The sequence below is a fragment of the Syngnathus scovelli genome, chromosome 6 (assembly GCF_024217435.2).
Source record: "Syngnathus scovelli strain Florida chromosome 6, RoL_Ssco_1.2, whole genome shotgun sequence".
NCBI lineage: Eukaryota > Metazoa > Chordata > Actinopteri > Syngnathiformes > Syngnathidae > Syngnathus > Syngnathus scovelli.
Window position 1 is genome coordinate 3,347,319 of NC_090852.1, and position 25,373 is coordinate 3,372,691.

The 25,373-nt window shown below is 44.3% G+C and overlaps 1 protein-coding gene across 14 annotated transcripts in view; it reads right to left on the bottom strand.

Moving 5' to 3' along the window:
- The window catches only part of znf276 (zinc finger protein 276), a 93,212-nt gene that overhangs the window by 13,403 nt on the left and 54,436 nt on the right, over positions 1 to 25,373 (bottom strand). For 3 of the 14 annotated variants that reach the window (XR_007482396.2, XM_049724508.2, XM_049724511.2), the window contains one exon: positions 11,973 to 12,090. The exons of 6 other annotated variants lie outside the window; for them this stretch is intronic. Coding sequence is in view for 3 of the 8 variants with exons in the window: in XM_049724508.2 (XP_049580465.1) it covers positions 11,973 to 12,090 (118 nt within the window). In the remaining 5 variants the exon portion in view is untranslated. Of the gene's footprint in view, positions 1 to 4,656; positions 4,742 to 11,972; positions 12,091 to 25,373 lie in introns of those variants that run through there. 5 more of the 14 variants (XR_007482393.2, XM_049724509.2, XR_007482397.2 and 2 more) reach the window with 4 other exon arrangements.

Consider the following 25,373-nt stretch of genomic DNA (forward strand, 5'->3'; position numbering starts at 1 on the left):
CTTCTTGATTTCCAGAATTTTTCACTTTTTTCGGTTACCCGACCATTATCCCCGAAAAATTGTAAATTTACCCCAGGGTATCCTCGCACCCCCTGGTTAAGAACCACTGGTATAGGGGGTTGGCTCGGATGGTTATGCTCTTTTCGCCCCCGGGTGTCGGTCACAACACAGGAGGGAAGACGTGGTTCAGTTTTGATTGCTTTACTGAATTATTGGCAAAAAAGTAACAGGCACTGTGGCTCATAGGGGTATACAGGCAAAATGGCAAAAAGGTATTGTGTGAAGCGTGTGTGTGGTTCTGCAACAGAAATACAGCACGTCAACGCTCAACGTCTGACAGCACACATTACGTAACTAACTGCGCGTAACGGCTCCGCAATACTAAATAACCATAAATTAAATACTCTCTGCAACACACCAAACATAAGTCATCGAGACAACAAAATACATTTGCTGGCGACCGTTAGTTGCCGTGCCGCGGCGTAACTGCTACTCGTACGATGCGAGGCAAACTTAAAGGAGCGCGCCGGAGCTGTCACTCAAACGGCGCGCACACGAAGCAAACCGCGATCGGACAAACGGCACAACAGTGGACAGTAGTAACAATGAAATGTATATCACACCAACATACTCAGCAGGCACGTGCACTCATAGGAGGCAGGTGAGGCAGTGCCTCACCTTGCCACCAGGGGCGGTAAAGGGCTCAACATGGTTTCCTCAGCTGTCACTATAAGTTGTTAAAAAATGAATAATATAATAAAACATAATATAATATCTGTCCTGTGGTCTTTACTTTTAATGCTATTTTGGTGTGTTTCCTATACATTTGGATCATTTTCATAGTCAAAATAGCTGTATTTCTTGTTCAAATAACAACAGAAGACGAGAATCATGAAGGCTGAGGCAGTGACAGGTAGTGCCTCTCAGGGCGTGCGTGTGAGAGTGTGCACCACTCACACACTGTACTGAGCGCGTGCAAACGGTACATGCTTGCAGTCAGCGGGAAAATACGGGCATTGAGGCAGCCAGTACCTTTGCCTCAAAGATGGGGCGATGGTGAGCCTGCCTCACCAACCCCAACCCTAACCGCACGTCACTGATACTCAGTCGATACCTGCAAACTTTAACTTACCGCTGCGCACAAGCTCCAACAATCGCGATAAGCTGAGGTAACTCACGCGAGACATAAGGCGCGGTGAAGTAACTTCGCTTTAAAGGTATCTGGCGTCATCTAGTGTTGTGAATGGTTATACTGTCTAGACCAGGGGTGTCAAACTCATTTCACATTGTGGGCTACATGCGGCCTCGGTAGATGTCAAGTGGGCCGGACTGTTAAAATTATACCATAGTCTGCTATAAATAACCAAAATATCATGTCTTTCCTTTTTTTTTGTGTAAAGCATAACAAGAACATTAGGAACATGTTGAAATTTAATGAACATTCGTTTTACAAAACATTTCATGAAACACCTCAGATTTCTTTAGACAAATGTCTAAAATCTCTTTGGTTGTTGTGGTGTCCATCATTGGCACCACCTCAAGAAACTCTTCAGTAACAGTCAATGTCTCATCAACTCCACGAATATATAAGGCCAGTTGTGCCAAGACTGTGATGTCAGTGCTCTCGTCAATTGCAACAGAAAATGCAATAATTGACTTGACTCTGTTTCAATTGGCTGTCTAAATCTGCTGAAATCCTCTCTGCTATAGTATTCCTCGTCAGGCTAATATTAGCAAAAGCTTGTCGTTTCTCGGGACATACAAGTTCAGCCGCCTTCGTCATGCATCGTTTAACAAAGTTACCATCGGAATACGGCTTTGATGCTAATGCTATTTCGCTGGCAATTAGTTAGCTGGCTTTTAGCGCTGCTTCACTGACTTGTCGGCTCTGGATGAAAGACTGCTGTTTCCTCAGACCCGCCTGCAATTCGTTGATCTCATCTCTTCTCACTTGTCCTTGCAGGCCATCATATTTTTCGCTGTGAAGAGTCTCGTAGTGGCGTCGAATATTATACCGTATTTTTTGGACTAAAAGTCGCGCCGTAATATACGTCGCATTAGCCATAAAATGCATAATAAAGTGAAAAAAATCAAATATAAGTCGCTCCGGAGTATAAGTCGCATTTTGGGGGAAATGTATTCGACAAAATCTGACACCAAGAACAGACATGAATGAGCAACAACAGGCTAAACGATACGGTATGCTAACGTGACATAAACACAAACAAAGAGCTGAGAACGGGCCTGACGTAACATTGACAGTTATCCAAATAACTATAACATAAATAACACCTTTATCAAACCATCTGTGTCACACCAAATCATTAAATCCATCGATCGTCCTTTATGTCAACAATGTCGGGTGCGCGCCGCTGACTGCGGTTGCACTTCAAATTATTCCACAGGCCCATATAACGATATATAAATTATATATCAAATAACTATCATATAAGCAATATTATTATCAAACCATCTGTGTCACTCCAAATCATTAAATCCATCGATCGTCCTTTATGTCAACAATGCCGGGTGCGCGCCGCTGACGGCGGTTGCACTTCAAAATATTCCACAGGCCCATATAATTATAAACAACAATTTTATCAAACAATCTCTGTCACTCCAAGTCATTAAATCCTGCGATCGAATCTTTTGTCCTTTATGTAAAACACCGCCGCGTATGCGCCGCACCGCAGTTGCAGTTCAGATTACAGTAATCCTTTGCTACATCGCGGTTTGTTTATCGCGGTTTCACTACATCGCGGATTTCTGAATATTGAAATTTTGTGAAAAAATTCACATATAAGTCACTGAGCATAAGTCGCCCCCCCCACCCAAACTGAAAAAAAAATGTGACTTATAGTCCGAAAAATACTGTATTCCTTCAATACTGAAACTTGTTGCAAACACATCAAGCACAAAGGTTTTCCGTGCATTTCTATAAATAAATAGGACGTGGTCCATTTTTCATTGAAAATTACCGGTACAGAGAATGAATGGATGGATAAAAAAATTGGCGATTCTCTCCCAATTGTACATCCGTCGATGTGTCTTGACACAGGTCAATTCAGGTCAAGACGCTCGTCCCGATCACGTGACATGTCACCCCAGTCAGAGGAGACGGAAAAAGAAGAGGCTACGACTTCTAAGAAAGGGAAAGCTGCATTTAAAAGAAAAATTCAGGAGTCCTACTTAAAATATGGATTATTCGCCTCAGGTGACTCTGACGCGCCAAGACCACTCTGCATAGTATGTGGCGACAGGCTCCCTAATGAGGCAATGAAGCCTTCAAAGCTGCCTCAGCACATGGAGACCAAGCATCCTGCATTAAAAGACAAACCTTTGAAAGTAAAAAACGTGAACAAGAAGGACATTGTCTCCGATTACACCTAGATGGGACCAGCTCGTTTCTAAGAAACAAGCTCAGTGCTCCCACTAATTCAACGTAATGGTGAGTTTTATTTTTATGTGATTTATGATTGTTTTTATGCCAGTCGTATCATTTTATTTCATCATATTTATATATTTATTATAAAGGTATTATTTATTTATATAAATGTATTATTTATTTACATAAAGGCCGGTCCGCGAAACTATTTCTTACACGTAACCGGTCCGTGGCACAAAAAAAGGTTGGGGACCACTGATTTAGAGAACTGACCAGTAGTGACCAGGGTTTCAGTTCTCGTTTTAGCTTTATTTATGGGTATTTATTTATATGCGTTTGGTTTTCTGTTTTGGTAAAATTATTTATTCCAAGAATATTTTCTAATCAATTACTTTTGGTTTAGTTTCGTAGGTCTAGGTAAGTCTCAATGCCGATTGGCTGTCGCCAACATGCTAAGAACAAGAAGAAGACGAAGCAGCAACAGCAGCAGAAGCAGCTCTGATGGTCCTAAATAGCAGGAACGAATTGTAATTTAGCGATGACAGCATGGTCAAAATAATAATGGTTCAATGACTGACAATTACAGTTTATTTGCTGTAAACAACTGTCCAGACTTAAAGATAGACCAAGCTTCTATTGATTAAACCAGTCGTTCACAAATAGTGGGGCGCGGCCCCCTGGGGGAGAGGTACGGTGCGAAACCAGGGGGAGAGGGGCGTGTGACACCAGGGAACATGCTTTTTTTGGCTGTACTAGATTAAAGGGTAATTAGATATCCACTGCAGTAGGTGGGAGTGGCGGTATCACTGTAAGAGTGTGTGCAAGGAGTATTCGCTCTACAGTGAAGAGCGCACAGAACATATGCACACAGCACAGAGCAGGCGATAAAAAGTGCAGTGGGACACCATGGAAAAATATTTGACAGGATTGAAAAGAACGGCGGAGAGAGACGGATATAAGAGGAATGAGAGTCACACGAAAGCTAAGACAAGGAAATATGATGACGCACACGTAGCGCTCGGCTTCAGTGTGACTACGATGGGAGACGAGTGAAACCGGTATGTATACTGTGCCTTACAATGTTGGCAACGGACAGTATGAAGCCAAATAAATTAAGGCGGTACTTAAAAACATTGCACCCCAATCACGCTGATAAGATGCTTGAGGTTTTTCAGCGAAAACAGGCTGAATATTGCCAACAATCATCCAACTTTGTGAATGCTACTTCAGTCAAACAGCAAACACTGAGAGCATCATATAAAGTAGCGTACCAAATTCCTCGGTCCAAAAAAATCCACACCATTGCAGAAGAGCTGATACCGCCTGCAGTCGTGGAAATGGTCCCCGTCATGCTGCCTCATTTTGATTAAAAGAAAAAACAGCACAAATAGTTTTACTCATTTTTGGTTTGTTTTAAGTTTAAATGTTTTATATATTGTGCTCCAGAGTTAATGTTGTTGATTACACTGAATTGAATATTATTTATTGCTGTTATTTAATATTTATGTTTATTATTATTTTATTGTATTTTTTCAGCATAAAATGGCAGTTGGTCAAGAATGAATGAATGAATAAATGAATCTTTATTTCGAACATGATTTAAAGGATGAAAACAATAAAAAAACAAACAACAAAAACTAACAACAAACAATATATATCACTGTTCGAAAAGGAGTAGGAAGAAGCCTAAGCTTATCATGTCCTACCCCTATCCATCACTTAGTTCCAAGTGAGAACATTAAAACTACAAAAGAACAAAAAAAAAATAACAAAAACATCTTATAATCCAAAAATTTAACAGTACCGTATTTTTCGGACTAAAAGTCTCTCTGGAATATACGTCGCATTAGCCATAAAATGCACAATAACGTGAAAAAAAAAAACATACGTAAGTCGCTCCGGAGTATATGTCGCATTTTGGGGGAAATTTATTCGACAAAATCCAACACCAAGAACAGACATGAAAGAGCAACAACAGGCTAAACGATAGGTATGCTAACGCGACATAAACACAAACGAAGAGCTGAGAACGGGCCTGACGTAACATTCAGAGTTATTCAAATAACTATTACATAAATAACACGTTTATAAAACCATCTGTGTCAGTCCAAATCATTAAATCCATCAATCGTCCCTTATGTCAACAATGCCGGCCGGGTGCGCGCCGCTGACGGCGCTTGCACTTCAAAATATTCCACAGGCCCATATAACGATATATAAATTATATATGAAATAACGATTATATAAGCAATAATATTATCAAACCATCTGTGTCACTCCAAATCATTAAATTCATCCAGATTCCACAGATCTAGTATATAACTACATATATTGTAGCGTTAAAGTACCAGGAAAGACGTAGGTTTGGTAAACGGCTCTTTATTTAACAAAACGAGAGTTCAACGAGCCAACAAGTACTGAACTGTAACGATAAAAACATATACAAGTTGCTACACGAAAAAAAAAATATCAAATAACTATAACATAAATAGTTCACCGCCACACGGCCCCAAGCACTGGCGTCGACTTCCAGGCGTGTGGTGGTGTGGACTTCCATCCCCGGAGGTAGCACTTCCAGCCACAGAGGTGGAAGAGAGCTCCATAGAATAGTACCGGGCGTGCATAAAAGCCATGTCCGAGCCCCATCCACTGTCCCCGGATAGCCACCCGGCCGAGCGCCGGCCCCCGACTTCCATCCACGAAGGTGAAAGAGAGCTCCATAGAGTAGGACCGGGCGTGCGTAAAAGCTTCGTCATTTTCGTCATCGCGTGATTGAATCTTTGTCCTTTATGTAAACAATCACCGCGCCGCTGACGTCCCTTGAAATTCAAATTACAGTAATCCCTTGCTACATCGCGGTTCGTTTATCGCGGTTTCCCTTTTTTTTTTATTTTGAAAGTTTTTGAAAAAATTCAAATAAGTCGCTCCTCAGTATAAGTCGCCCCCCCCACCCAAAGTATGAAAAAAAACGCGATTTATAGTCCGAAAAATACGGTAGTCACCTTCATTTTCCTCTTTTTGGTAATTTTCAAATATTATTCCTTTATACATTTTTTTAAATAGAACTATATTTCTGCATTTCTTCATTTTATCTTCTAGCCCATTCCACACAGTTACTCCATAGGATGATATGCACCTGCTCCTGAGATTGGTGTGAGCATACCCCTTATCAAAGTTACTTTTTCCTCTCAAATTATATCCCTTATCTTTTTCAATAAATAGTTTATTAATGTTCCCTCGGAGTGTTTGAGTCTTTGTTCGATACATTATCTGTGCCAGTCTAAATTTGAATAAGTCCATTAGCTTTAAAGCGTTTGATTTTAAAAACAAATTATTTGTATGATCTCAAAATCCAACCTTGTGTACAATTCTCATAGCATTTTTCTGTAGTATAAAAGTTAAAAAGTTAAAGTCCCAATGATCGTCACACACATCTGGGTGTGGTGAAATGTGTCCTCTGCATTTAACCCATCCCTGTGTGATTTTGATCCATCCCCTGGGGGAGAGGGGAGCAGTGAGCAGCAGCGGTGCCACGCTCGGGAATCACTTGGTGATTAATGGTTTTAAAGTGCTTATGTATGCATTTCCCCATATCTCCACACAGTAAGTCAAATATGGTAAAACAAGACAACAATACAGAGTATACAACATTCTCTGCTCCAGAATATGTTTTGCACTGCACAGTACTGCAATACTCCTTGCTACTTTGGTTCTAACGTATCTTACATATATGAGGTTTCCAACAGAATTTATTGTCTAATATTACTCCTAAAAATTTGATCTCATAAACCTGTTCAATATTGACACTATCTATTGTTACTTGAACCTGTGTATCTATTTTACGGTTTCCAAATACCATCAGTTTGGTTTTGTCTACATTCAATGATCATTTATTAATGTCAAACCATATTTTAAGTTTGGACAATTCAGTTGTAATGGTCTCCAATAGTATCTTTAAGTTATTTCCAGAACAAAAGATGTTGGTGTCGTCCGCAAAAATAATACATTTAAAGATAGTTGACACCTTACAAATATCATTTATGTACAGAATAAATAATATGGGGCCCAACACTGACCCCTGTGGGACTCCACAGGTAAAGTCTAGGCATGATGATATTACCCATCTTAACAAACTGTTGTCTATTAGTAATGTAACTTTTTAACCAGCTCAATACTACACCTCTCATCCCATATCTTTCCATTTTATACAATAATATGGTATCAATGGTATCAAAAAAAATTTTCAAATCAATAAATACTCCTACCGCATATTCCTTATTGTCAATACAGTTAGTTATTTCTTCCGTCAAATCCATTAGTGCCATAGTTGTTGATCTATTTGTTCTAAATCAATATTGGCTGTCAGTTAGCAAGTTGTGTATCTCAGTGAAGCTATCCAGTCTCACAATGAAAAGCTTCTCCAAGATTTAAGAGAATTGACATAATAGAGAAACGGGTCTATAATTTGTAAAGATATGTTTATCTCCTGTTTTATACAGTGGGATAACCTTAGTCATTTTCATTTTGCTTGGGAAGGTACCTGTTTTAAAGGACAAATTACAGATGTATGTCAGAAGATTTACCACTCCATCAACAACTTCCTCAATTAAGGCCATGTCAACATCGTTCCCATCTGTAGATGTTTTATTTTTGCATGATTTTATAATATCTAAAACTTCTTTCTCATCAACCGCTCTCAAAAACATTGAACTTGGATTAATTTCAATACCATCTCCTACTGCTCTCGCCTGCTCTATCGACGGGTCACTGATATCCTCAGCCTATTTCGGTCTTACATGCACGAAAAATGCATTCAAATCATTGACCATATCTTCCATATTGTTTATGATCTTGTTATTATCCATGAAGTGTTCAGGATACTTTGTGTTAGCACCTCCTTTCCGGATAATACTGTTTAAAACCTTCCATATGCCTTTACTATTGTTTCTATTTTTTTCAATTAACTTGCTGTAGTAATCCTTCTTGCACCTCCTCATAATTTGCGTCATCTTATTTTTATATCTTTTGTACTTAATTTCTGTCTCTATGGTTCTATGCTTTATAAATTCTCGATACATATACTTTTTCTTTTTACTGGCATTTTGCAGACCTTTTGTGATCCACGGGGACTCTGTATACTTATGCTTCCTATTGCATTGCTTTATGGGCAGTTTTTAACATACAATGACATAAATCTTTCTAGGAATATATCATATGCTATGTCTACATTACATTCATTATACACACAATTCCAATCTTCCGTCAATAGATCTGCTCTGAAAGTGCTCAGGGATTCTGATGTTCTCACCCTCCTGTAAACGTTACTTCCATCCTTTACATTATTACAATCACAGTCATAAACCACAAAAACAGGCAAATGGTCACTTATATCATTCAGCAATAACTCACTATTGATATTGTTTTCCAAGCTATTAGTGAATATGTTATCAATGAGAGTGGCACAATGTGATGTTACTCTTCTTGGCTTGGTGATCATGGACAAGAGACACATACTAAACAATGTATCATAGAACTGTTTGTTGGGATTTAGAAGGTCTATATTGAGATCACCACAGATGAAGTTCAGTTTCTGATTTGTATTGGCAAATAATCCCTCCATAATGTCCTTAAAGTGTATGTAAAGGCACCTTTAACATGTTTTAAAAAAACACTCAGAATGTACGATTATATTCACCTGTATCCAAATAATATTATAGAATTTGAAATAAAATTGCATTCGTGAGCCAAACACAGTCAATTTGTGTGTATTTTGCGATCTTCCCTGCCCCTGTCATGAACCGTTCCATTCTGGATCACATGGTACCGTGACGTATATGATAGGATTCCCCCCATTGTTTACTGATTGATAGCGCGAAGATCCATACAATTTCCTGGTGTGTTGTCTCCAATACTTCACATATAAGCATAATAGAGACAACGGAGCCCCCCCAAGTTCACCCACCCCTCCTCGAAAGTGCCAAGACAGAGCCGTGCAATTGCCAAAAGGGAGATTCTAGGGGTATGAAAATGTTACCTTTATGTTATTTGAAAAATAAAAAAGTTTAGGCTTATAACTATAGGTGTAACTTTGGTAGTAACATACTGTGTGCAAAGGGAAAATAAGAATTAGCACACCAAAGTAATAATCGTTCATCTGTTTTCCCAGTCCTAAACATTTATTTTCCTACTGTTTTCTACCCTATAAAAAAAATATGTTGCCGAATATATTATTAAAAGAAATTTTCTTTGCAACTTTCTTAGAATTTATTAAATTGGACACCCAAAACAATATCAGTATATAGCCATTGATTTTCTCCCGCTGTACCTTCTGCGCCTTCGTTTTGCGATGCTTCAGTCGCTGGGGTACTTCTCGCTGGTTCAAATTGGTAGCCTTGTACCCCAAGAAAGAAATCATACTATTCTTCATTTTCATCAGAAGGTGGAGAATCATCTGAGGGAGATTCGTCAGACAACATCGCTTCCACTTGTGTATCCGCCATTATGCTTACATGGGCTATGTAACTCGGCAACGCTCGGCCTCCTATAATCTGTGTCACAGTCACTTCGGCAATTTCCGGGATGAACTTCAACGGTCACATACAAACCGTTGATTTTTCATCGATTACTCCTCAATTCGCAATTTTATTAAAAAATGCACAACAGTTTTCAAAAATACAAGTCCATCTTTATCAAATACAATTTGGGACCCCATAGTGTCTTTACATGCCCTTTAAAAATGTCAATGCTGGAGCCAGGAGGTCGATAAACACAATTAACAATTACATTTCTTTTTTCCCCCATGTCGATTTCTATGGTAATACATTCCATTACATCAGCAATAGTTACAGTCATATTTTCGATCACCTTGAAGTTGAAATTCTGGTCTACAAACAAGGCCACTCCCCCTCCCTTTTTATCCATCCTACTCTTGTACTTGAGTTCATAACCTTTTAACTCAAAATCTGCACCCTTCTCGGAGTTAATCCAAGTCTCAGAAATAGCTACAATATTGAATTGCTTCTTAAAATTCTTAAATCTTAAAAAGTACTCCTTAATATGTTGAAAATTGGCGTAAAGGCTTCTGCTATAAAATGGATAATTGACAGTCCTTGATTTACATTGATTTTGGCGTTAAATTGGTCATCTGTATAATAACCACAATTGCTGTTTACATTCTTAAAGAAGTTGCTATCAGGGTCAATGTTATATTCAAATCCATGCATGTTATGTTCAGTGAGTTCAACTATATCAGAAGAGTCTAATGCCATTTCAGTCCACAGTCATTTCCACAGGTAGCCAGTCCATAAATCCATGCATGTTAAGTTCAGTGAGTTCAACTATATCAGAAGAGTCTAATGCCATTTCAGTCCACAGTCATTTCCACAGGTAGCCAGTCCATAAATAAACAGCATTGTTACCTTGTGTAGTTGTCGTCTGATTGTCACTGATACTTGTTCAATTCTTCTATACTTCTGACGACCATCCCTCTAGATTCCTCTGGCGTTCCGTTCAGCTTCATATAGACTTTGCAGTTTGCTGTCCATGTGGATTGGATCTTTCTGTTCTTTCGTAAAAAGCGAGCTTTCTTGGCGATATCCGCATTCTTTTTGGTCAAGTGCTCATTCAGGTAAACGTCGGATCCTCTCAGCATTTTCTTTTGTTTTAACAGTGCCGTTTTATGTTTTCGGTTTGCAAATCTCAGTATTACAGCAGGTTTGTCGCTTGTCCTTCTCTGCGGGAGTGGGTGACAGGCCTCTATGCTACGCCCGTCCAGTCCTATGCCCTTGGACAGGAAAAAGGCTGTCACCTGTTGTTCTGCGCAGGTTGAGTCGGCCTGGTTGGTCTCATCGAAACCCGCCACTGCCCAGGCAAATGACCGGGGTTTAATCGCAAGTCCAGTGACAATTATGTCGTTCATTCTTGTGTACTGCTCGAGGTCCGACACTAGATTTTCCAAATGTGCAATTGTTTTCTCCTTTTCATTGAGTTGTAGTCCTAGCGTTCTAACTTCTTCAGCCAAGTTGAGAATTGTTTTCTGCTCCAGTCTGACGGCCTCCATCTCCGCAGTCAGAAAATCGAGCGCTTCCTTAAGCTCTTTTTCCACTTTCGTCGGCATGGTAAAAAGTTGGTAAATAGAGTGTCCAACAGAGTTTCAACACTGGCTCAGAGGCGCCGTGATGGCAGCGCGTCCAAGCTAGGCGGAAAATACTGCTCCAAGCATATTTTCCTTTCACTCTTGAGATCCTTGGTTTTGTTCATTCCTCTCCACATTTGTTTCTTCTGCTCTTGAAAGCTGTTGCGTGGCGAGCGATAGCAATAGATATGTAGAATGTTTGTAGTTTAAATAATTTTAGTTCATTTTTTAATTTCAGGCAAAGTGATGCACTTTTAATACGTTGTTACGAACAAAAAATTATGTTATTAATAAAATTATTCTTTATTGTAAGTTGATCTTTCTTTTTTATTTATTTTTTGTTTTCTTTAATGTTAATAAGGGTACAAGCACGGGGCGCGCGCAATGTTTTCTTCTCCCTGTGGGGGGCATCACAGAAAAAAATTGAGAAGCACTGGATTAAACCAACCATACCTGTGTGGATGAGTTTTACATGTCGTTGCAAGTAACGGTCAATGGTGAAGACCTTGTTGCATCCAGGGTGGGGACAGGGTCGCTCCCTTACTTCTTCATGATGCTCTTTGATATGCTTCTGGAGGACAATACCAAGGTGAAAACAAAGACTTACTTCAATAGACAATCCCACCACCCATTTTGTACCTAAATGGGGGGGGGGGGGGGGGGAGGGGGGGATCAGTCATTATGAGTGTTGACAATTAATAGCAACTAGGCCAGACATGGGGAAACTACGGCTCGCGGGCCACATCCGGCCCACGCGGCCATTTAATCCGGCCCGTCAAACCTAAATAAATAGTATTATTAAAGATTTTTTTGGGTCATTTTCCCTGCAATGACTGCGTTTCCCCAGTAGATGGGGAAACGCCCGCCCGTACATTTACTCCCAGAAGCCCTGTCACAAGTGCGTGTGCGTACTCAGTAGTACGGACTCCGCGCTCTATTTCTATCAGTGCCGAATTTCGAGTGTGGGCTGTGACGTCAGCAGTCTCGTAATTCGCGTGCTGAGCTCTCAGATACAGTTTTATGCTATGGCCACCCACAAACCTTCCCCTGGAATCCTTCCATTAAAATGAGTGGCCCTAGAAAAAGAAAGGTGGACACTGAATGCCAAGTGTTCAAAAAAGAGTGGAGAATTTGTCTCAACCTACGTGTGTGAGCAGACGTTCAGCCACATGAACGTCAACAAAGCCCGTCACAGATCTAGGTTAACGGACCAACACCTCGGCTCTATCCTAAGAATAGCCACAACAAATTATATTCCAGACTATGATGCACTAGCAAAACAGGGAGAACAAAAACACTATTCCCACTGAAAATGAAGGGGAGTTTCTTTAGTTTGTTGTAAAAATAAAAATGCATTTTGAAAATAATTTGTACAAATAGCAGGTATTGAAACTAGCGACCATTCTCATTTTCAAACAATGCAGGATGCTCAAGGACATTGATGCACCACCTGTTTGCGACTAATCTTAACTTTTACAGTTCTTAAGGCCGGCTTTAAGGAAGTGTTTCCCGTTTCCTCACCTCTGTCACCAGGTGCTTGTGAGTTAAAGCTCTTCTCTGATTTTCAGATATCCGTCACCGTGTTGCCGTTTTGATTTCTTTATTACTTAATTTAGATGTATTTTTTCACTGATTCTTCAAGATGATATACATATTTGTTCAGAATGTTTGCTGTTTGATGTGATTTCGCCTCATTAGATAAACATCTTTTTATAAATCTGACCTGCAGGCGCTGAAGTGATGGAAACTGTTATTTATAATAACAGTGTCGTATTTAATGAGAATCACTGATAGTAGTTTTAGTTAGTAGATAGTAGAGGAGCCTACTGCTCCTATGTAAAACTTGTATCCAAATTTAACAGACCTGCACCCTCTCCCATATAATAGCAAAAAAGGTCAGGGTCAGATTATTAGAACTTTTGTACAAACAAGAAGTATGACCAATGCTGCTAGATTTTCCCAACATTTAGACAATGCTGATGTGTGCCCAATGATACAGGTGCCAAACCCTATGGGGGGGAAGGCCACCCTCCACACATATATGTTTTTCGGCCATGGGCTTTAGAAGAGGCAAGAAATGCAGTAGAAGGGGTTACCCCTGTTGCAGAAGACCCAGATAAATGGGCAGAAGACATGGCTGGAATAATACATTCCTACATGCTAAATGGGCATGAGGCAGGAGAAGCTGCAATGTCTTCTTTGGGAAAAGACTGGGCTAAGGTTAGAGGAAATTATACAGGTAGAAATAACTAAGGGCCTTTCCCCTATACCGCTGAGGAAAATCAATTGAGAGGGGAGTATTCAGCACAATGGAATGATCTTGTGCAAAGAGTACAAACTATATTTCAAAGACGAGAGAATTATGGTAATTTAGAAAGAATAAAACAGACGCCTGGGGAAGATACTGATGATTTTCGCTTAAGATTTGAAAAAGAATTCAGGGTGCATAGTGGCATCCCATTCAATGATGCAGCTGAGAGTGCTTATCAGCAACAGCTTAAAAATGCGCTCCTCACTGGTTTCCGCCCTGAAATAGGCAACTGGGTGAGGAAACACTTGGTGGAAGTGGACACTGCTAATGTTAAAACAACCATGCAGTGGGCCAGACATGCTAAAAAAGTGATCAAGAAAGGCAAAAGTTCTGATGTATTTCATCTAGACGATGATGATGATGATGATGATAACCTAGATGAAAATACAACAGTCTTCTTCCAAGGTTCCCAATGGGGCAGAGGAAGAGGTAGAGGCCAACAAGTTCGCAGGCCGCCATTCAATTCAAAACTCCCACCAGATTCAGACAACTGTTGGAACTGTGGGAAACGTGGACACTGGTCAAAAGGGTTTTATAGCAAAAAACAAAACCACTCAAGGGGTGGAAGAAGAGGCAGAGGAAAACTCAAATTTTCAACATGACTAGATTCCTCCCCTTTGGCCTCTCATGCTCCTACAGAGGAAGAAATGGTAGATGTCAATGCAGCATGGGACATTCTGAGTGCATTAAAAGAAAAAACACGTTACCTTAAACACCGGAGGAAGTGAAATAGAGTTTTTGTGTGATACCTGGGCTTGTAAAACCGTAATAAAAACTAAATCCCTAATCTAAAGGCCCCCAAAATACTATTTGGTTGAAATCTGCTGATGAGCAGAGTATCTTCAATCCAGTTGAAGTAAGAGATGATGAAACGGGAATCATAGCTTCAGTCTCGATTGTCCTATCCCCAAAATGCCCCATAAACCTGCTGAGACGAGATCTGATGATTAGATTGGGAATTACAATAATTCCAGTAAAGGACGGTATGCGAGCATGTAGAGTAAGATATGTTGACTCATATGCTGCACAAGCAGGGTAACAGGTTTGCTGTTCCTATGACATCTCTCCTAAACAGAATCCCAAGCTACCAAGCAATTTACTGTTAGCTCGAAAACAATTGTCCCGACCTGAATCAGAAATGACTTGTAATCAATTACAAATCATCATGAATATTCTCATTGATCCACATGATGAATCTATTGAAAGTTTTCTCAGTGACACAGAAGTAACCTTAACAATCACTGATCGCAGGTCATTTGCAGCTGCTGCTGTGCTCCTCAGAAAGACAAATACAAGTTGTCGTATATACCCCACATTTCATTGTTTAAACCTCACAGTATAACATGGGCAGATGTGGGTTGCCGAATTAAACTTGCCGGATATGTCACTGATTATGAGGACAAAGGTGATGGGTGGAGCTACAGTACTAGTTGTGACATGTGGACGCAAACAGTGTGTGATGACGTCACACTGTTAGATTGACGTCAAGATGGCGCCGCGGATGGCCGCCACGGTGAGTCGCTCTCTGTTTCTTTGTCTTATTTTGTGTGTTTTCTGTGTCCTCTGCTGTCCATCCCGGATCACTTTTACCAGAGAAGCGCTGTTAAACATCGGACAGTCTTCTGGTATTTTCTCTCCCGCTCTCTCTGATCCAGACTGTTTGACGGAGATTTTAGCCGGAGCGGCGGTGCTATAGAAGCTAGCACGACGAAGACGACACGGAAAACGAGCCGGAGCCCTCGTAAAGCTGAGGCAGAGAGGGTTCTGTTCTGCCCTACCATCAATTCATCTGGCAAATGTCCGCTCCCTGGCAAACAAGATGGATGAACTGCTGCTCCTCACTTCAAGGAACACGGACATCAGCAGATCCACCGCTCTGTGTTTTGTTGAAATGTGGCTTAACGGACGCTCCCCCCACCACGCCGTGGAGTTAGTTGGGTTTCGGCTAACGCGTGCAGATCGCAGCGCAGAGCTCACCGGAAAATCAAAGGGAGGTGGTCTCTGTTTCTACATTAATAAATGTTGGTTTACTGATGTCACGGTGTTGAAAGAGTCTTGCAGCCCTCTCCTATAAACACTTTTCATAAACTGCCGGCCGTTCTATTCACCATGGGAGTGAAGCCATGTTGATGCTGGCTGACCAGGTGACAGACATGGAGAAACTTCTTCCAAACTCACTAATCATTGTTCTGGGTGAGCTTAACAGGGCGAACCTTGCACACAACTCCCCAGATACAGACAGCGCATAATGTGTCCCACCAGAAGGGCACAGACACTGGACCACTGCTACACCGTAATTAAGGATGCATACCACTCTGTGGCTTGTGCAGCTTTAGGACTCTCGGGCCACTGTCTAGTTCATCTGATCCCGGCCTACAGGCAGAAACTAAAAACTTCTAAGCCTGTGGTGAGGACTGTGAGGAAGTGGACAGTGGAGTCAAGGCAGGACCTCCAAGGCTGCTTTGACTGCATCGATTGGAAAGTTTTTGAAGCTGCAACTTCAGACCTGCATGAACTCACTGACACTGTCACATCATACATCAGTTTTTGTGAGGATCTGTGTGTGCAGACTAAGACATTCTGCACACTAAGACATTCTGCACGTACAACAACGACAAACCTTGGTTTACACCGAACCTCAGGAGGATGCGCAAAGTCAAGGAGGAGGCCTACAGGCGCGGCGACCGGGACCTGTTCAAGCAGACCAGAAACACACTGAACCGAGAGGTTAGGAAAGCCAGGAGGTGTTACGGGGAGAGCCTGGAGAGACACCTCTATGCCGATCCTGATCCCTCAACAGTGTGGAAAGGTCTGCAGAGCATCAGGGGCTTCAAGAAAAGAACCCCCCCCCGTCCTGTGGAGAGCCCAAGGCTTGCAAACCAGCTAAACAGGTTCTACTGCAGGTTTGATCAGTCCTCCCACACAAAAGGACCTCCTGCAGCACAATCAACATACTCACCTCCCCCCACAACCGCACCTGCCACTGACCATCGACGGTGCTGTGGTGGAGAGAGTGAGCAGCACCAGATTCCTGGGGGTCCACATCAGTGAGGACCTCTCCTGGACCACCAACACTGCATCACTGGCAAAGAAAGCTCAGCGCCGCCTGTACTTCCTGCGGAAACTCAGGCGAGCAAGTGCTCCTCCGGTCATCATGACCTCATTCTACCGTGGCACCATTGAGAGCGTCCTCTCCAGTTCTATCGCTGTGTGGGGTGGTAGCTGCACTGAATACAACATGAAGGCCCTGCAGCGCATAGTGACCACAGCTGGTAAGATTATTGGTGCTTCACTCCCCTCCCTGAAGGACATTTACACCTCCCATTTCACTCGCAAGGCGACCGCGATTGTGTGTGATGTGAGTCACCCCGCTCACTCTTTATTTGATCTTCTGCGCTCTGGGAAGAGGTACAGGAGCCTGCGCTCCCGCACCACCAGACTCACCAACAGCTTCATACTCCAGGCTGTTAGGATCCTGAACTCACTCCCCCCCTCCTGCGTAATGTCCTGTACTTTTGCGCTATATTCTGACTGTCTGCTGTATGCACACTTGCTCCATTTTTGCTCCTCTTATTTATTATGTTATTTGTTTATTTATTATTTATTCATCGCTCTTATTTATTCATTGTTTATGCCTTCTTGTTTTTACTTTTTGTGTTGTTTACTTGTATGTATATTGTGTACTATGTCTTGTCACCGTGGGATAGTGGGAAACGTAATTTTGATCTCTTTGTATGTTTTGGCATGTGAAAAAATTGACAATAAAGCAGACTTTGACTTTTGACTTTGAACCACCTGAAGGATGTCACGAGCCCCCTACTTAACCCCTTCCAGTTTGCCTACCGGGCAGACAGGTCGGTGGATGATGCGGTCAACACGGGACTGCACTACATCCTGCACCACCTGGACACCCCAGGAATGTACGCCAGGATCCTGGTTGTGGACTTCAGCTCGGCGTTCAACACCTTCACTCCTGACATCCTCCAACAGAAGCTCATCCAGCTTGCGGTGCCTGCCTCCACCTGTCAGTGGATCACCAGCTTCCTGACTAACAGGAGATAGCGTGTGAGGCTGGGGAGCATCACATCTGACACCCGGACCACCAATACTGGGGTACAGGGATGCATCCTGTCCCCACTGATCTTCTCTCTCTACACCAACGATTTCTCCTCAGGTGACTCTCCTATGAAGCTCCTGAAGTATGCAGACAACACCACACTCATCGGACTGATCCGGGACAGTGATGAGACTGCGTACAGACAGGAGGTGGAGCGGCTGGTCCACTGGTGCAGCCAAAACCACCTAGAGCTGAACCCGCTCAAGACCGTGGAGATGACAGTGGACTTCAGGGCGAGACCCTTCAGCACTTTCACCCCTCACTATCCGCAGTAATACTATTCTCTCCACAGACATCTTCAAGTTCCTGGGAACCACAATCTCTCGGGACCTGAAATGGACCGGCCTCATAGACTCTGTCCGGAAGAAGGCCCAGCAGAGGTTGTACTTCCTGAAACATCTGAAGAAGTTCAACCTGCGGCGGGAGCTGCTGAAGACCTTCTACACTGCCATCATCCAGTCTGTCCTCTGCACCTCCAACACTGTCTGGTTTGGATCGGTCTCCAAACAAGACAAGCACAGACTGCAACGGACAATCAGGACTGCAGAAAAGATAATTGGGATCAACCTCCCATCTATCCAAGACTTGTACCTGTCCAGGACCAGGAAATGTGCAAATAACATCTCTACAGACCCCTCTCACCCAGGTTGCAGTCTGTTTGAACTTCTCCCCTCCAGACGGCGTTATAGAGCTCTATACGCCAAAACCAGCAGACACAGAGACAGCTTCTTCTCCCAGGCTGTTGCTCTGATGAACTCACACCACTCTTAGAGTCTCAGAGTCACTGCTGTGCAATGACATCCTGCTCCCCACACCCTTTTTGAATTGTCTACACTATTTGTACTATGTGTCCTCTCTGCATCCATTGCATCCTGGTCATCCTGGAAGAGGGATCCTCCCAACTGTGGTCTCTTCTCAAGGTTTCTCATTTTCCCTAGTTGGAGTTTTGAGTTTTTCCTTGCCCTCCTGGGAGTTTAAGATCAGGGGATGTCTGAGAATAGTTGTCATTTTTCACACGTCCTGAGTGTTGTTAGTCACCTAAATGTTGAACAGAGGCTGTGATGTACCGAAGTCAAATTCCTTGTTTGGCACGCCCAAACATGGCGAATAAAATTCTTGAATCTTGAATGTAGCTGTTAGAAAGGCACGCGCTTATGCGCTTTCCTGACTAATCAACATTTGTTTGACTGATAAGGAAGAGGAGAAATTAGCTGAGCTTCCTGAAAAACTGTGGACAAAGGGCCCATCTGATGTAGGGCTTTTAATGTCCATTCCCTCAGTACAGATCAAACCAAGATCAGAGTGGCGTCCAAGAGTTAAACAATGTCCTTTAAAACAGGGGGCAATAAATGGTATTGCCCCTGTTATAAATGACCTTTTGACAGGAGGAATCATTAGGAAGTGCTTGGATTCTCCTTGCCACACTACAATAAAACCTTTGGGCAAACAGCAGACTGCAGGAATGTTTTTTTGACCTCAGTATTGCTGCAGAGTCATGGCAGTAAACTAAGACCAATTGCATTTTATTCAAAACAATTGGATCAAGTGGCTCAATCCTTACCAGACTGTGTCCAAGCAGTATGCGCAGCAGCGCTTGCAGTGACACTATCTGCAGACGTGGTCCTCTTCCACAAAATGGAACTGCTAGTTCCACATGCTGTAGATGTGTTGCTACTGCAAAGCAAAATTAACTTTTTGTCACCCGCCAGACACCTATCCTACACTGCTACACTTCTGTCACAACCGCATATTGTGATAAAGAGATGCACAGTCCTTAACCCAGCAACGTTGATCCCGTTGCCAGGGGATGGAACCCCACATAACTGTTTAGATGCTACAGAACATCTACAAATGCCCAGGCAAGATTTAAGTGACACACCACTTGATAAGTGGGAAAAGTGGTTTGTGGATGGATTGTCACGCCCGTGCCACAGCACGCTCGGCCTGCACTTTGCTCGGCCACACCCCTTTCGTTACCATAATGTCTGTCACCTGCTTCCTATTGTTACCCTGTGTATTTAAGCCCTGCCCGTGTGTTTCTCCCTGTCGGTGTCTACTGTTGTGTCCATTCCTGTTCGTGCCCAGTGTTCCTGTTCGTGTCATCTGGTTTTCCCTCGGTCTGTCTGAAGGCTCACGGTCAGAATTTTAATCTTGTCCAAGGGGACTTCATGTCGGTCAGTCTGTCTGTTTTGCTGGCCGTGAGTCTTCCTCCCGTCTGTGTCGTTCGTTCCCCACCTGCCTCCCTTCCAACTCCTTTTCCCTGCAATAAATCCTGGTTCAAGCTGCATTTGGTCGCCCTGGCTCAACTCATTCCTGACAGAAGACACCGACCATCACAGCGACCAGCGCTTGGACCAACCCTTTGCCGGCTCCCGCAACTGTTGCATGGTCGCCAAGGAGATGAGTTCAAGCGACGCAAGATGCACGGTTGCCCCCCCCCCCCAAAACAGATCCGACGGCGCGGATGTTGCGGCCGCCACTTGTTCCGGCGGCGCGGATCCAGCGGCTGTCACCGTCGGCCTTCAACGGTGCATGACGCACGGCCGCCCCCCGACCCAGTCCCGACGGCGCGGATGCTGCGGCCGCCACCAGTTCCGGCGGCGCGGATCCAGCGGCCGTCACCCCGTCGGCTTCAACGGCGCATGACGCACGGCCGCCCCCCGATCCAATCCCGACGGCGCGGATGCTGCGGCCGCCACCAGTTCCGGCGGCGTGGATCCAGCGGCCGTCACCCAGTCGGCCTTCGGCGGTGTGTGACATGCGGCCACCTCCCCATTTCCTCCCGGCTCTTGTTGGACAGTCTTGGACTTTTTCTTTTTTGGGACGTCGGGAGCCGTCCCTTGTGGGAGGGGTACTGTCACGCCCGTGCCACAGCACGCTCGGCCTGCACTTTGCTCGGCCACACCCCTTTCGTTACCATAATGTCTGTCACCTGCTTCCTATTGTTACCCTGTGTATTTAAGCCCTGCCCGTGTGTTTCTCCCTGTCGGTGTCTACTGTTGTGTCCATTCCTGTTCGTGCCCAGTGTTCCTGTTCGTGTCATCTGGTTTTCCCTCGGTCTGTCTGAAGGCTCACGGTCAGAATTTTAATCTTGTCCAAGGGGACTTCATGTCGGTCAGTCTGTCTGTTTTGCTGGCCGTGAGTCTTCCTCCCGTCTGTGTCGTTCGTTCCCCACCTGCCTCCCTTCCAACTCCTTTTCCCTGCAATAAATCCTGGTTCAAGCTGCATTTGGTCGCCCTGGCTCAACTCATTCCTGACATGGATCATGTTCAAAGGATCCTAAAGGAAACAATCAACGTGGTTATGCAATTGTAAAATTGCCAAACCACATTATTGAAGCAGAAAAGCTTCCATACAACAGGTCAGCGCAGACTGCTGAGCTAATTGCACTAACAAGAGCTTGTCAATTAGTAGAAGATAAAGAAGTCACTGTATACACAGACGGTCATTATGCATTTTCTACTCTGTTTTATTTTGCAAAACAATGGGAGCGCAGAGGGATGACAACATCAACCGGTAAACCGGTTACCCATGCCTCCTTGTTAAAAGTCTTGTTGCAGGCCATCCATTTACCTGCTAAACTAGCTGTGTAAAGTGCTGCTCACACCACAGGCACAGATGAAGTCTCAAACAGAAATAGATTAGCAGACAAAATTGCTAAAGAAGCAGCAGCAGGGAAACATGGCCATGAAGTATTTTTAATAGATTCAAAGGACACAACACACATAGATAAAACTATACTGACAGACATGCAGAACAATGCTCCAATGGTGGAAAAACGATTGTGGATGACAAAAGGTGCAATAATGGATAAAGATCATATCCACCGCATCAATGACAAACCTGTTTTACCAAAATCACTTTTTAAGGCAGCAGCAATTATAACACATGGGCCTTGTCATGTGTCAAAAGGAGGGATGAGTTCCATCATACATCAACAATTCACTGCCTTTGGTTTAGATGCTTACTTAAAAAAATTGTAAAGCATGTCCTGTTTGTGTGAAACATAATCCACAAGGAAACATGAGACCTAAGAGAGGCTCATTTCCAAAACCTTCTTACCCATTTCAAATCATGCACATGGATTTTATTGAACTCCCACAAAGTGGACCTGACAAATACTGCCTAGTGATGATTGATGCATTTTTCAAATGGGTAGAAATAGTTCCATCTAAATGGGCAGATGCCTTAACAGTGGCAAAAGCCATTTGCAAAGCCATCATACCGGCTCATGGCATCCTCCAAATCATTTACAGTGACAATGGTCCACACTTTGTGAACCAAGTTGTACAGAACATGGCTGTACACCTTGGAATAACGTTAAAAAAACACTGTGCTTATCACCCTTGACTGCAGGTTTAGTGGAACGGACGAATAGAACTATCACAAGCAGGTTGAAAAAATGCATGGAAACAACAGGCAGATCTTGGCCAGAGTGTCTAGACGAGGGGTCGGCAACCCAAAATGTTCAAAGAGCCCCCCCCAAAAAACAACATACCTGTCTGGAGCTGCAAAAATCTAAAAGCTTTTTATAAGGCAACATAGACGGTCAATACATGAGCTGTATGCCTACTATTAAAATAATTTAGGCTACAAATACAAAGAAACAAAGCGACGCAAAACGTTGCCCCTGGATAGCCAGGGGACTTTGTTGTGCAGCAGGAGATCAGCATATTCGCTGTCAACTTCATCTAGCAATTCACAGAACTAGAGGTGGTTTAATGCTTTTGCGATTATTTTGTTCGCAATATGGATGCCAAGGTTCATTAGCTCCATACACTCCGGTGGGAATGTTTACGCACACAGTGCCTCTGCAAGATCAAAGTCAAAGTCAGCTTTATTGTCAATTTCTCCACATGCCAAAGACACACAAAGAAACCGAAATTTCGTTCCCCCCTATCCCACGGTGACAAGACATGGCTCACAACAGACAAACAAGTAAACAAGTACAACAAAAGCGTGCTGAATAAATAATGAATAAATAACACAACAATAAATAAATAAATAAATAAATAAGAGTAGCAGAAAAAAAAGGAGCAAGTGCGCGTACAGCAGACATTCCCGAAAATAGTGCAACAGTGCCGCACGCAACGCAGAAGGGGGTAGCGAGTTCAGGGCCCTAACAGCCTGGAGAAAGAAGCTGTTGGCGAGTCTGGTGGTGCGGGAGCGCAGGCTCCTGTACCTCTTCCCAGAGGGCAGAAGCTCGAACAAAGAGTGAGCCGGGTGACTCACATCTCTGGCAATCGAGGTTGCCTTGCGGGCGAGATAGGAGGTGTAAATGTCCTTCAGGGAGGGGAGCGAAGCACCAATAATCTTACTAGCCGTATTCACTCTGCGCTGCAGGGCCTTCAAGTTCTGTTCAGTGCAGTTACCACCCCAGACAGCGATGCAACTGGTGAGGACGCTCTCAATGGTGCCACGGTAGAATGTAGACAGGACTGCCTGAGGAGCACATGCACGCCTGAGCTTCCGCAGGAAGTACAGGCGGCGCTGAGCTTTCTTTGCCAGTGACGAGGTGTTTGCAGACCAGGAGAGGTCCTCACTGATGTGCACCCCCAGGAACTTGGTGCAGCTCACCCTCTCCACCACAGCACCGTCGATGATCAGCGGCAGGTGTGTTGTGTGACCCTTCCGGAAGTCAACAATGATTTCCTTGGTCTTATTGACGTTCAGCAGGAGGTTGTTGTCCCTGCACCACGTGGTCAGAAGGTCAACTTCCGACCTGTACCGAGTCTCGTCGCCCTTCGTGATGAGACCCACCAGAGTCGTGTCGTCAGCAAACTTCACTATGCGGTTGTCGCTGTAGGTCGCAGAGCAGTCATGCGTCAGCAGGGTGAAGAGCAATGGACTGAGCACGCAGCCCTGGGGGGCCCCCGTGCTCAGCGTGATGCTGGCGGAGATTTTGTCGCCAACACGCACCACCTGAGGCCTCTGACAGAGGAAGTCCAGAAACCAGTTGCAGAGGGAGGTACTGAAGCCCAGCTCGTCGAGTTTGGAGATGAGTCGCTGCGGCACAATGGTGTTGAAGGCAGAGCTGAAGTCCACAAACAGCAACCTCACATATGAGTCCTTTCTCTCCAGGTGGGTGAGGGCCGAGTGGAGGGCAGAGCAAATGGCATCCTTAGAGGACCGCTTGGCACGGTACGCAAACTGGAAAGGGTCAATGGTGGGGGGGAGAACGGACTCCATGTGCTCCATGACCAGCCGCTCAAAGCACTTCATGATGATGGGCGTCAGTGCCACAGGGCGGTAGTCATTGAAGCAGGACGGTGCAGGTTTCTTCGGCACAGGAACGATGGTGGCAGCCTTGAAACACGAGGGGACGATGGCCTGCTGCAGGGAAACGTTAAAGATGTCCGTGAAGACACCCGACAGCTCCCCAGCGCAGTCCTTCAGCGCTCGACCCGGGATGTTGTCAGGGCCCGCCGCCTTACGGGTGTCAATAGCGGCAAGCGCCCTCCTCACACCGTCGGCAGAGAGGCGCAGGGGCTGCTCGTGTGGGGGGGGAGTGGTCTTCAGCGGGCAAGTGCTGTTCTGGGCGTCAAAGCGAGCAAAGAAGCGGTTCAGATCGTTCAGCAGACGGACGTCGCCCTCACAGCTCCTCGGCGCGGGCTTGTAGTCCGTGATGGTCTGAATGCCCCGCCAAAGGCTACGTGCGTCCTTGCTGTCCTTGAAGTGGGTGGAGACCTTGCTCAAGAACGCCTTCTTCGCTTCTTTGATGCCTCGGGACAGGTCGGCCCTCGCTGTCCTCAAACCAGCCTCATCCCCCGCTCTGAAAGCCTTGTCCCTGGCCCTCAACAGTCTGAGGACAGCCCCCGTCAGCCACGGCTTCCAGTTCGCGCGAGTGACGACGGATTTAGAGCAAGTCACATCATCGATGCACTTCGTGATGTAAGAGGTAACAGAGTCAGTATACTCCTCTATGTCCGTCTAATCGTTGTAGGTGGCTGCCTGCTTAAACAAGTCCCAGTCAGTGGTGTCGAAGCAGTCACGAAGTGCATCGGAGGCACCCTCAGGCCACACTCGAACCCGCCTCCGAACCGGCCTGGATGCCTTTACCAATTGTCTGTATGCGGGCAAAAGCAAAACGGTGAGATGGTCAGAAAGCCCCAGATGGGGGAGGGGGGTGGCTTTGAAAGCTCCCTTTTGCGCCGAGTAGACTAGGTCCAGGAAGCTGTCTCCACGTGTCAGAAAAGGAACATGCTGGTGAAGCCTCGAGAAAACAGACTTCAGGTTGGCATGATTGAAGTCTCCAGCGAAGATGGTGAAACCGTCAGGGTGCGCTGTTTGCTGTTCACTGACAGCCTGGTACAGTTCACCAAGCGCCGCGATCCTGTCTCCTTCGATGTTGGAAGGCGGGATGTATACCGCGACTAGCAGAATCGCGGTAAATTCCCTCGGCAGATAAAAAGGACGGCACTTAATG